Below are 14,039 nucleotides of genomic sequence, written 5' to 3'. Positions count from 1 at the left end.
CAAAGTTCGCATCCCCATTGAAGTCTATTGCGGTTCGCAAACTTTTCCGCGAACTGAACCTTCCGCGAAGGTTCGGGAACCTAAAATCGGAGGTTCGGCCCATCTCTAATCTCTATCTGTATTACTGTTGCACCAAACACCTATCTTTACATCTGGTTGTCCTGTGTCTCACTATACTAGCATTATTGGTGATTCTGCAGATCACCACATAATCAGGTATACATAGTTACATAGTTACTTTGGTTGAAAAAAGACATACGTCCATCGAGTTCAACCAGTACAAAGTACAACACCAGCCTGCTCCCTCACATATCCCTGTTGATCCAGAGGAAGGCGAAAAAACCCTTACAAGGTAAAAATTCCTTCCCGACTCCAGATGGCAATCAGATAAAATCCCTGGATCAACATCATTGGCATTACCTAGTAATTGTAGCCATGGATGTCATTCAACGCAAGGAAAGCATCTAAGCCCCCTTTAAATGCAGGTATAGAGTTTGCCATAACGACTTCCTGTGGCAATGCATTCCACATCTTAATCACTCTTACTGTAAAGAACCCTTTCCTAAATAAATGGCTAAAACGTTTTTCCTCCATGCGCAGATCATGTCCTCTAGTCCTTTGAGAAGGCCAAGGGACAAAAAGCTCATCCGCCAAGCTATTATATTGCCCTCTGATGTATTTATACATGTTAATTAGATCTCCTCTAAGGCGTCTTTTCTCTAGACTAAATAAACCCAGTTTATCTAACCTTTCTTGGTAAGTGAGACCTTCCATCCCACGTATCAATTTTGTTGCTCGTCTCTGCACCTGCTCTAGAACTGCAATATCTTTTTTGTAATGTGGTGCCCAGAACTGAATTCCATATTCCAGATGTGGCCTTACTAGAGAGTTAAACAGGGGCAATATTATGCTAGCATCTCGAGTTTTTATTTCCCTTTTAATGCATCCCAAAATTTTGTTAGCTTTAGCTGCAGCGGCTTGGCATTGAGTACGATTATTTAACTTGTTGTCGATGAGTACTCCTAAGTCCTTCTCCAAGTTTGATGTCCCCAACTGTATCCCATTTATTTTGTATGGTGTTAGACCATTGGTACGACCAAAATGCATGACTTTACATTTGTCAACATTGAATTTCATCTGCCATGTATGTGCCCATATAGCCATCCTATCCAGATCCTGTTGCAATATAACACTATCTTCCTTAGAGTTGATGATTCTGCACAATTTTGTATCATCTGCAAAAATAGCAACATTGCTCACTACTGTATCCACTAGGTCATTAATAAATAAATTGAAGAGCACTGGACCCAGTACAGACCCCTGTGGGACCCCACTGCTAACAGTCTCCCATTTTGAGTATGATCCATTGACCACAACTCTTTGTTTTCTGTCCATTAGCCAGTTCCCTATCCAAGCACACAGACTCTTCCCCAGTCCTTGCATCCTCATCTTTTGCACCAGACTTTTGTGGGGAACAGTGTCGAAGGCCTTAGCAAAGTCTAAGTATATCACATCTACAGCATTCCCAATATCCATATTAGCATTCACTACCTCATAAAAGCTGAGCATGTTAGTCAAACAGGACCTGTCTTTAGTAAACCCATGTTGATGCTGAGAAATAAGATTATTTTCTACTATGGGTATAGGTATAGTATCTGTATTATTGGTGATACTGCAGATCACCAATAATCAGAAAATCTGTTCTTGCTGACACCAATCGTTACAGAAGGGTTCTCAAACTTGACAAACTTCAAGGAGAATATTTAAATTGCTGCCATTTTTACACTGTTAATAGCAAATGCCTCAAACCTGCTACAGTTGGTCATTGGGTGACTGGGGTTCAAATGCTGGAGAGGGGGCGGAGCCACAAATATCCAATCTGATTTGTTTAATTTCTATGGGTTAGAGAAAGTGGGCGGAGCAACACCAGCCAAATACATACCCGAGCAACGACGGGTCATCAGCTAGTTGCCTATAATTTTCATCTGTTGTCTATTTCATTTGCACAACAGCATGGGGAATTAATTGTCAATCTGTGTTGCTATCTAAGTGGACTGTTTGATTTCACAGAAGTGTTATTGACTTGGAGTTACAGTATGCTGTTTAAGTGTTCTCTTTATTTTTTTGAGCAGTGTACTTATACTGTATGGGCCCTTTTCCACTAGCGGCGTTTGCGAAGCTGAATCGCAAAATCACAAACCGTTAGTGATTTTTTAAATCGCTACGGTTTGCTAAATAACATAGGAATCACGGTAGGTTATTTCCACTACCGCGATTCGTTTTTTGGCTCAAACGCGATCATGCTGCGGAGCGATATTTGCAGCGATTTTGCTATGCACACTACAGCATAGCAAAATCGTGAACGCAATCACCGGAACTTTCCTGCATTTTGCGATTCAGCAATCGCTAGCGTTCAGCGTGAATGCTAGCGATTGCTAGTGGAAAAGGGCCCTATGAGTTATCAGTTTGGTTTTCTGAGAGATAGGTTGCTTTTTAAATGGTAAGCAAATACTCATGAGAAAATATCTAAAAGCATTAGATTTTTTTGGCACCACTGCTATATTTGAACTAACAGCTAATGTATAAAATAGGGAACTAAAGATAAAATGAAAAATGATTGCCCATTGGTGGATACAGTTTGGTATCTGTAATGTGAATGTATTGTATATTACCTTTGTCTTATGATGGAATATTTTTTTCACTGTTTTCTGTAGAGAGCAGAACAGCTTTCCAAAGTCCTTGAAGAAATAACCGCTTCAAAGAATTTCAGTCATTTTGAGCTCAGTTATTTTGAAAAGCTATATAATAAAGGTAAAAGATTTGTTTACACTATTGCAGATTTTTTTATTGAACTTGTACCAAAAAGTAACAAAAATAAGGAAGATGGCAAAGTACCAGCACCATGTGCTGCTCTTGCCTTGCATATTCCTCTTTCTTTATAGCAAGCAGGGCCGGTTCTGGACTTTTTGCTTCCTGAGGCAAACATGTGAGGATGCGAACCTAGTAAAGGTTGTATAGTTGCCCGAGTATAGGTAGCTAGTATAGTTGCCCCCAGTATAGATAGTATAGTTTCCACCAGTATAGGTAGTTAGTATAGTTACCCCCAGTATAGGTTGTACAGTTGCCCCAGTATAGGTAGCTAGTATACTTGCCCCAGTATAGGTAATATAGTTGCCCCAGTATAGGTAGCTAGTATAGTTTACCCCAGTATAGGTAGTATAGTTGCTCCAGTATAGGTAGCTAGTAGTTGCCCCCAGTATAGGTAGTGTAGTTTCCCCAGCATAAATAGTTAGTATAGTTGCCCCAGTATAGGTAGCTAGTATAGCTGCACCCAATATAGGTAGGATAGTTGCTCCAGTATAGGTAGCTAGTATAGTTGCTCCCAGTATAGGTAGTATAGTTGCCCCAGAATAGGTAGTTAGTATAGTTGCCCCCAGTATAGGTTGTATAGATGCCCCCAGTATAGGTAGATAGTATAGCTGCCCCCAGTATAGGTAGTATAGTTGCTCCAGTATAGCTAGCTAGTATAGTTGCCTCAGTATAGGTAGTATAGTTTCCCCAGTATAAGTAGCTAGTAAAGTTGCCCCAGTATAGGTAGCTAGTATAGCTGCCCCCAGTATGGGTAGTATAGTTGCCTCCCCGGCCGCTTATCTTCTTCAAGCAAGTAGCAGCCGCCTCCTGCAACAGAACAGGCTCACCGGGTCCTCCTCGCCTGTCCTGCTTGTAGACCCGCCGTGGCTCCTAGTATAAGTAATTACTTCCTTACTTCTGGTATGCCCACTGCCAATCCCTCAATCTAAGGTTTACTAGAAGCAGGACAGGTGAGGGTGACCCTGTGAGCCCGTCCCACTGCAGGAGGTGGACGCCGCTTGCTTCAAGAAGGTAAGCGGCAACCAGGGAGGGAACCGAGAAGGAGGGGGGTAGGCGGGATGCCGCTAGACGCTGCCTGAGGAAGCGGCGTCACCTGGCGTCATGGCCCTGGTAGTGGCAAGGTCCTGGAAACTTGGATTCACTCTCTATAAGATAACTTGACCTAAAAGCGTAACTGTCAGGCATAAAATCAATTCTTTATTTTTATCTGGTAAACAAGTAATCAGGATGCTAACCAGGCAATCCAAAAGTTAAAAAATCATTCTTACTTCTGTTGTTGATAAAAGATCATTACCCGTTTTACCTGGCTCTTATTTGGTGCATTGCTGCACAAAGGAAGTTGCAGGGCATGCTGGGTTGTCTTTTTTTTTCTTATTTACTTTCCCCTCAGACTAACTAATGCAGCCTGATTGGCTGAAGCCTCTTTCCCTGCTGTTTTCCCCTATCACATCTTTGTTGCTCTCTGATTGGCCAATATTTTTCATGCTGAGATGCTGCAGTCACACAATGACAATGCACTTTCTATTGCAGAGCTGGGTGGGAGTGTCTGAAGATTGTCTGTGTTTGCAATAGCCGCCCTCCTCCCAGTGTAAGGGAGGAAATGACATCAGGATTGGCTTCAGATACAAGGATTCCAAAATGGCAAATGCCTGAAACAATGTTCTCTTTATTTACTATATAAAACTCACTGAATCAAACGAGGACAGTGCAATACGACCTCCTGGCCGCAATAGCAGCATAGGGGGCGATATACAGGCTGGGAACGCGAAGAATCACTCGCGTTCCCATGCCTGTCGGCCGGTGACGGCCAAACCGGAAGTGTTCGCCGGCGGGTGCAGAAGCATCTGAGCGGGGCTGCGAGGGCACCGATCGTTTACAGGGGGCTGACGGAAGCCCCAGGTGAGTTAATCTCATTTTTTTTGGTTCACTTTAGGTTCACTTTAACTGCACTTTTATCAGCTAGCCTAGTATTTTACATTGCCTTACAACAACAAACCTGAATACACCAGACACCGGACCGACCCTAAATCACTGAATGAAAGGGGGCCTGGGGGGAGATTGCACCCCTTCCAGCCAGCACTAGGGGAAGGGGGGAAACAATGGTGAATGCTGAGAGAGGGGGAGTGGAGAGACTGAGACAGAGCAGATAGCGTATCTGTATTGCAGTCCCACATCACACAGGCTACTTGCATGTAATGTGTCTCCTGTCCCTGCCAGCCAAATCCAAAAAAGCTTTATTGGCAGGACCAAATACATTTAGCATTGCCAAAGCAAAAACAAAACATGAACAACATGGTGGGGGATTGTGGGAATAGGGGAATGATATAGATATACCTTCCATAGGGGTGTGAAGGATGTAAGGGATGGTCAGCCTCTCACACAAGCTGCAGGCAGCCCTCCTGGAGTTTAGGGACTGTCAAAAACTTTTCAACCTATGAAATACGTTATATAGCTGTCTACATGCAGTCTTTACAATAGGGAAAGAGCTGAGTTTTTCCCACAGACCCTGCAGGAGGCAAGCCTTTGTATATTTACCAGCTTGCCCGCTTCAGCGATTTCAGGGAATTTTTTTTAAAGGTACAGGAGTCTCAGGGGGGATTCCATACATCCCTAACCCCCGTCTGAATACGCTAGTGGGTGTGTAATTTTTTCCTGCTTCCAGAGGCTGCTTCACAGCACAATACTCTCTGCTGCCATTCGCCGGCTCCCAATCCCGTGGGGTTCGGGGACAAAGGGGGCCCCATGCTGTCATTTTTGTAGGGGGGCCCCATTAAGTCTAGTTACGCCCCTGTGTATCAACTATTTACCTGTCCATATAGCCTTCCCTTTAAAGTACCCCTGCAGCATGTCCTCATCCTGCTGTGTTTTGATTATGTATGAAAAATTAAAATCCTTTCATTTTTCCCAGTGAGTGGAAACTGGTCAATTGATTCCTGGAACATAATAAACGTGCAATTTATTTTTACAGTGATTTCAAAATGGGAAAGTTTAGGAGGAAAACCATGGATGCTGCTGGAACCAGTAGATGGATTTCATCCAAATCAGGTAAACGTGTGTTTAAAATAATAATCTGGAAGCCAATTATGATTAAGGGGAAAAAAAAGCTGCTGCTCTTGTTTTGAGACCATGCTTTTTAGAACATGGCTATCTGCCAAATAAATTTAAAGCGGAACTGTAGATCGAAAATAAACACATTGTTTCACTTACCTGGGGCTTCCCCAAGCCCCCAGCAGCCATCCTGTCCCGCGCCGCTCCTCGACGAGCCTCCGTTCTCCCGCCACCAGCTACTTTCAGTTTCACCGTCGGGCCACTGCACCTGCGCGGCTCTGGTCACACGTATCTTTTCTTCGCATTCCCCGCTATTGCAGAGGGGAACGCGAAGAAAGGATACGCTTGGCAGGGCTGCGCTGGCCTCGACTTACAAGTCTAGGTACGGGACGGAGCGGCGGCGGGAGAATGGAGGCTCGGGCAGGACCGGCGACAGGACAGCTGCTGGGGGCTTGGGGAAGCCCCAGGTAAGTGAAACAATGTGTTTTTTTTCGATCTACAGTTCCGCTTTAAGGAAAGCTTTTAATAGGGCAAGGGTGACCACACGGCAGACTTTATTGCCCCAAATCGTCCGGAAGAGCTCATAAGTGATCACTAAACAATGTTTATTACCAGGTTTGGTGCTGAATATTCCAAGCTGCATCAGACACTGTTCAGGCACTGACATATTCTGCAAGATGTCCCTACACTGAGTACACTGATCCTCCTAGGCCTAAATTGGTCTTCAGACGAATGGAGACACTTCAAAACAAATTAGTACATAGTCAAATTTCAATCCACCTAAAAACATTACTATAGATGTGGAAAATGAACATGTGAAGGTTGCCTTCAATGTGGATGGTTGCAAACTACCAGACCATCAAATAGGAACATTTTATACAGTAATAGGAAGTGCGCTGGACATCAATATATTGTAATAAAAAGATTTATTTAAACCAATATGTCGGTTAAAAAGTCCCTAGGACAATATATCACTCACATACACTTTGCATTCACACACAAAAAGAGCGTGCTGGTTCCCCTTAAAAAATTAAAAATGGCATAATTATATAGACCTTAATATCAGTAGCGCGTACAAAATCAAAAATATAAAAAACAGAATTCATAGACTAGAGTTATCTAAAGTCTTGTTTCCTCCAATAATTAGTGGCCTTCTAGTTCTTATTATTTAGGACTCGTGCACGATCCTGATGGTTATATATAGCTGTTAGCCTTCAATTCCACTCACCAACTCCACAATACAAGAGTTCCAGCTTCCACAATAAAAACTGCAGTGTCAGTACTACGCCACAGGATCTCACCACTTCCCGTGACTCTGTCCTCATGCAACTTACGGGTCCTCAGCCACAGCGGCGTCTGATCGGCAAGTCTATTACCCCCAAGTAGGTCCACTTCAGTCAAACCGCTCCGGTGACTCGTTGTGCGCTAAGGCTGATCACTTTGCACCGCCTCCAAGTGTGGCTTCCGGTCCTCCACTCTTGAGATGTGACGTCACTTCCCAGTGCGTCTCACTCAAGTTACTGTAGCTACTTCCTTGCGCTCCACCCTCTATAGTTCGTCTTTCCTTGTTCCGAACTCTTTAATCCTTGGTGGGAAGAAAGTTAACTATTCCACAGTTAAAACGGGGCGCCCCTTATAACTGTTCAGTACTGGATTGACATGTTTCGACGGCACGGCCGTCTTCCTCAGAATCTGGAGGCCAGTATAGAGTCGTCATAAATATATACAAATGTCCAGCATTTGGCTACTCCCACTATTAAATCCTTAAAGTGGTATCCTCTAGAGGATTGCATATCATATAGATTTCATTACGCCACTGACTTCAACATCTAAAGGACCTTAGCTCATCCTTTAAACTCTTTCTCATACTATGTTGATTATTTTTCTTCCATCCGCTGTTCAATATGCTCCCATAGTAATTCCTCTATGCACTTCATAAGATAAAACTACAATGTTTTGTTTATGTTCTTCAAAAATTCGCAATCTGGAGTTCCACATTAAAAAAAGCTTACACTAATAAAGCTATTGTCAAAACTTTCCCAAAAAATATTCCAAAAAGTATATATATAGTTACATAGTTACATAGTTATTTTGGTTGAAAAAAGACATACGTCCTTCGAGTTCAACCAGTATAAAGCCTGCTCCCTCACATATCCCTGTTGATCCAGAGGAAGGCGAAAAAACCCTTACAAGGCATGGTCCAATTAGCCCCTAAAGGGAAAAATTCCTTCCCGACTCCAGATGGCAATGAGATAAAATCCCTGAATCAACATCATTAGGCATTACCTAGTAATTGTAGCCATGCATGTCTTTCAACGCAAGGAAAGCATCTAAGCCCCCTTTAAATGCAGGTATAGAGTTTGCCATAACGACTTCCTGTGGCAATGCATTCCACATCTTAATCACTCTTACTGTAAAGAACCCTTTCCTAAATAAATGCCTATAAAACGTTTTTCCTCCATGCGCAGATCATGTCCTCTAGTCCTTTGAGAAGGCCTAGGGACAAAAAGCTCATCCGCCAAGCTATTATATTGCCCTCTGATGTATTTATACATGTTAATTAGATCCCCTCTAAGGCGTCTTTTCTCTAGACTAAATAAACCCAGTTTCTCTAACCTTTCTTGGTAAGTGAGACCTTCCATCCCTCGTATCAATTTTGTTGCTCGTCTCTGCACCTGCTCTAAAACTGCAATATCTTTTTTGTAATGTGGTGCCCAAAACTGAATTCCATATTCCAGATGTGGCCTTACTAGAGAGTTAAACGGGCAATATTATGCTAGCATCTCGAGTTTTTATTTCCCTTTTAATGCATCCCAAAATTTTGTTAGCTTTAGCTGCAGCTGCTTGGCATTAAGTACGATTATTTAACTTGTTGTCAATGAGTACTCCTAAGTCCTTCTCCAAGTTTGATGTCCCCAACTGTATCCCATTTATTTTGTATGGTGCTAGACCATTAGTACGTCCAAAATGCATGACTTTACATTTGTCAACATTGAATTTCATCTGCCATGTATGTGCCCATATAGCCATCCTATCAAGGGGACCAGCAACCTATTAGGGAACCAAAACGCTCAAACAGCCAACAATCCAGAATAGTACTTCAATTAGTACACTAATTCATAAAGCCAAAAAGTTCCAATTCCTCATTTAGTCCCTTTGGTACTAAAGTGTCTAGATTATAAATCCACCTACTCTCCTGTCTAGACATTTTGGCTATATAGTCCCCTCCTCTTATGTCTTTATGTACCACCTCCAGTCCAAAATATATCACATCCCTAACACAACAGTTATGGAAATTCCTGAAGTGTTTGGACAATGGATGTCCTTCCCACCCCTTCCCTATATTGTTCAGGTGTTCACCAACCACCTACTAGATAGTGTCAGCGGCGGCTCCAGGGATTTTTTTAGGGGTTGCTATGCAGGTGCTGGAACAATTCCTGGGGTAGCTGACGACCAGCGCCGCGGCGAAAAAATGGGCGTGGTCATGACCGGATGAGGGCGGGGCTAACTGTAATTTAAAGTGAACCCGGGGTGAGAGTGAGATGGAGGCTGCCATATTTATTTCCTTTTAAACAATTCTAGTTGCCTGGCAGCCCTGCTGATCTATTTGGCTGCAGTAGTGAACTGAATTCCACCAGAAACAAGCATGCAGCTAATCTTGTCAGTTCTGACAATATTGTCAGAAACCCCTGACCTGCTGCATGCTTGTTCAGGGTCTATGGTTGAAAGAATTAGAGGCAGAGGACCAACACGGCAGCCAGGCAGCTGGTATTGCTTAAAAGGAGATAAATATAGCAGCCTCAATATTATTCTCACCTCGGGTTCCCTTTAAAAGTGCAACGCAAAGACAGAGGGCCCAAGTTTTGGTGACCCTTTCCCCAGCAAATTCACATAATTGTGCAGGTTTTCTCAAGAAAATACACGTAATGTGAGCAGATTTGAACCAAAAACACGTTCAATAACCCCAATATGCCCAATCGTTATCAGATATGTCCCCAATGTGCCCAATAGTTATCAGATATGACCCCAATATGCCCAATCGTTATCAGATATGACCCCAATATGCACAATCGTTATCAGATATGACCCCAATATGCACAATCGTTATCAGATTTGACCCCAATATGCACAATTGTTATCAGATATGACCCCAATATGCACAATCGTTAGCAGATCTGACCACAATATGCACAATCCTCAGCAGATCTGACCCCAATATGCACAATCCTCAACAGATCTGACCCCAATATGTACAAGCCTCAGCAGATCTGACCACAATATGCACAATCTTCAGCAGATCTGACCACAATATGCACAATGCTCAGCAGTTCTTCTGACCACAATCAGCAGCACCACCTGAAAAAGAAAAGAAAAACCCATTTACTCACCTACAGTCAGAAGACCTCCTGTCCCGACCTCCTTGTGGCGTGCAGCTCCCACGATTCTCTTCCTTCACGTGACTTCCTGCCTGCAGCCTGCATTACCTGGCGAGCAGGGCTACGGGAAAATGGCCGCCCGAAGCCCTGCACTGCAGACTCCAAGTCTGCAGAGCAGAGCTTCGGGCGGCCATCTTACCGTAGCCCTGCTCTGCTGTTTCAGGCTGCCGCTGTGAACTGACTCGGCGTCTTTTAGGCCCCATTCACACTTGCATCTGTCACACAAACGGACCGGATCCGCATCGGAGCCGGACCTGATACGCATGGGAGCCGTACGGCACCTATCCGCGTGCGATGCAGATCTGGTCCGTTTGCATGCGTATTTCTTGCGGTGTGAACGCGGCTGCTATGCGGATCCAGGGAAAAAAAAATAACAAAAGTACCTAAACTTGTTGGGGTCAGCAGGAGGTGCACCTGGTGCACCTGTAGAATCAGGTCCTTCCGCTGTAGGCCTCACCTCCACCTCCGACATACTGCCAAACAGCTCCAGCACGTAAGTCACTGCTGCTCCACTGCTGCCCATGTGTCCCGTTCCGAAATGGCCGCTAGAATCCGCATAGGAAGTGGGGTAGAAGGTCAGGTGTTTGCATCCTGTGTGTTCTGTGCTTTCCCCATAGGTTTCCACATCCGCATGGTGCAGTCAGGATCCGTTCCGGGTGCGTGGGCCGGACGAGCCGGACCCAAAAAATAGCGCATGTTGGAAAAGCCTCCGGAGTCCGGATCCGATCTGGCTCCGGAGTGTACGGAAAGTACGCGTGTGAACGTCCGCATAGCCTTTGCATTGCTATGCGGAACGTATGTTCCGTTTGTACAGTATAAGGTCCGGATCCGATCAGGCGGATCCGGACAGGGAACGCTAATGTGAACCAGGCCTTAGACGCCTGAAGTCAGTTTACGCCAGGGGGTGCTTTGGGGGTGCTTGGACAATTCTAGGGGGTGCTTGAGCACCCCCTTGCACCCCCCTGGTGCCGCCCATGGATAGTGTCCTCTTAGTGCGACCGATGTATTTCTTCCCACACGGGCAGATCAAACAATAGATCACTCCTCGAGTATTGCATGTGATCAATTCTTTGATCTTAAAGTTCTCCCCACCCCCCTCAATCTCTCTTATCTTCTTATAACATTTTGTTTTCTTGCAATTGACACACCTCCCACATTTTACAAATCCCCCACTCTCTTTACCCCCTCCTGTATATATATATATATACACTCACCAGCCGCCATTGCCACCTTTAGGCCTACACTACTAGATTTTCTATAGGTAATTGAGGGTTTTTTTGGTAATAATTCATGGAGAAATTTATCCTGTCTTAGAATCGTCCAATGTTTGGCAATAATATTCCGCACCATTTTACTCGTAGGGCCATACCTTAAATTTAATCTCAAGGAATGGTCCTGTTGGATCCCTCCCACTTTTTTAACTAATAAATCTCTTCGTTCTAGTTCCTCTACTTCCTTTCTAGCTGTCTCTATGGTGCTCTCCATGTAGCCCTTTTCCCTGAACCTCACTGATAGGCCATCCACCTCCTTCTGATATTCCACATCCTCTGTACAATTTCTTTTTAGGCGGATAAACTGGCCCTTAGGGATGGTGTCCAGCCATGGCGGGAAATGGCAGCTGGTAGTCAAAATATAGCTGTTCAGATCTGTTGGTTTAACATATGTGCGAGTTTTCAAATGCCCATCCTCCACATATATATTTATGTCCAAAAGAATTATTATTCAGTTCAGCTATATATCCCCTTAACCTCCTTGCCGGTCTAATTAATCCGGCAAGGAGGCAGCGCAGCACCTTTTTTTTTTTTTTTTTTTAAATCATGTAGCGAGCCCACGGCTCGCTACATGATAGCCGCTGAGCGGCGGCATCCCCCCACCCACTCCGATCACCTTCGGCGATCAGAGTAAACAGGAAATCCCGTTCAGAATGGGATTTCCTGCAGGGCTTCCCTGGTCGCCATGGCGACGGGGCAGGATGACGTCACCGATGTCATGGACGTCGGGACGTCACAGGGAATCCCGATCCGCCCCTCAGTGCTGCCTGGCACTGATTGGCCAGGCTGCACAGGGGTCTGGGGCGGTGGGGGCAGCTCGGCACGGCGGGTAGCGGCGAATCGGCGGCGATCGCGTACTAAACGTAGCTAAGCTAGCAAAGTGCTAGCTGCGTGTAGGAAAAAAAATATGCAAATCGGCCCAGCGGGGTCTGAGAAATCCTCCTGCGCAGGTTACCCCGAGATGAGCTCGGGATAACCGGCAAGGAGGTTAAAGACTCCTCAGAGCACCTCCAGACGAGCAGGACGTCATCATTAAATCTTTTCCAGAGGACCAAGTCTGCGCCGGGTCCCCCACGCCCATGTACATGGGTGTTTTCCCAATGGGCCATGAAGAGGTTAGCATACCCCGGCGCGAACCTGGTCCCCATTGCCGTCCCACTCGTCTGGAGGTAAAAGTCCTCCCCATACTTGAAGTAATTCCGCGTTAATATAAATTCTATTGCACGCAAAACAAATACTCATTGTTCTTCCCTCATAGTGGGGTCCAAATTTAAGGAGTGATCTACTGCACTTAGTCCTTCATCGTGTTGTATTGCCGTATATAGTGAGGCCACATCTAGGGTGGCAAGAAGCCAGCCCTCTTCCCATGTTACATCATCTAAAATTTTCAGGACATGCCTAGTGTCCTCCAAGAAAGCTGGAGTAGACCTCACATACCTCTGAAGAAAGGTATCAACGTACCTAGACAAGTTAGAGGTAGCCGAACCCACTCCAGAGATAATAGGTCTACCCGGAGGGTCAAACAGGCCCTTATGCACTTTCGGGAGATGGTAAAAAAATTGGTATTCTTGGGTGGGCCAAACTCACAAATTCAAACTCTGTTCTATTAAGAATACCTTCTTTATAAGCGTTCTTTAACAGTTCTTCTAATTCCTTTCCAAATTGGCCCCCAGGGTCCCCCCTCAGACGTTTATATGTACTTGTGTCACTTAACAGGCAGAGGGCTTCTTTATTATAGTCACTTTTACTTTGAACGACTATCGCCCCCCCCCCCCTATCTGCCGGTCGTATAATAATATCTTTGTTTCATTGGAGATCATTGATGGCTCTAAATCCTTCACGAGACAAGTTACTTAAATTTGAGGGTAGGGGTTTAATTTTTCTTAGGTCTTTAACAACATTATGTTCAAATATGTGCATTTCTTTGCTGGTTTCATTCATAGGGTTGAATTTCGATGGATTTTTTAAACCTGTGTTGAAAGATTGAGCTGGTTTGCTTAGGGGCTATTGGTTTTTTTTTGAAAATACTTTTTTAGACATAATTTCCTTATGTATTTTTTAATGTCCACATAAGTTTCAAATTTATTCAATTTTGTGGTCGGGGCAAATTTTAAAACCTTTTCCAACACTTTCTTTTCTGCCTCCTTTAGCTCCACCCCACTTAAATTATATACACCTCTCTCTGTATCAGTTTTTGTTGAATTATCATCGGGGGATACTATCTTATTCCTCCCCCTTTAGTCCCCCTCCTCCTCTGCCTACCACCCTCCCCATCCCTTTGTTCTGGGATAAAAAATATTGGTTGATGATGCCATTTCTTCCTTTCCCAGGGTTATATTTTGGTTTATTCAAGTTAATATTTCCCCTACTACTACCATAACCCCCTGATCCATGATCTTTTTTGGGGGGTTTC

At 44.4% G+C, this 14,039-nt stretch overlaps 1 protein-coding gene across 1 annotated transcript in view; it reads left to right on the top strand.

Moving 5' to 3' along the window:
• AOAH (acyloxyacyl hydrolase) overlaps positions 1–14,039 on the top strand; it is a 443,812-nt gene that overhangs the window by 425,050 nt on the left and 4,723 nt on the right. Inside the window, exons 19-20 of the mRNA XM_068234524.1 lie at positions 2,715–2,811; positions 5,840–5,916. Of these exons, the coding sequence (XP_068090625.1) occupies positions 2,715–2,811; positions 5,840–5,916 (174 nt within the window). The remainder of the gene's footprint in view (positions 1–2,714; positions 2,812–5,839; positions 5,917–14,039) is intronic.

Source organism: Hyperolius riggenbachi, chromosome 5 (assembly GCF_040937935.1).
Source record: "Hyperolius riggenbachi isolate aHypRig1 chromosome 5, aHypRig1.pri, whole genome shotgun sequence".
Classification (NCBI taxonomy): Eukaryota; Metazoa; Chordata; class Amphibia; order Anura; family Hyperoliidae; genus Hyperolius; species Hyperolius riggenbachi.
Note: the sequence above shows the minus strand (reverse complement) of the source record. Positions and strands in the feature narration are given on the sequence as shown.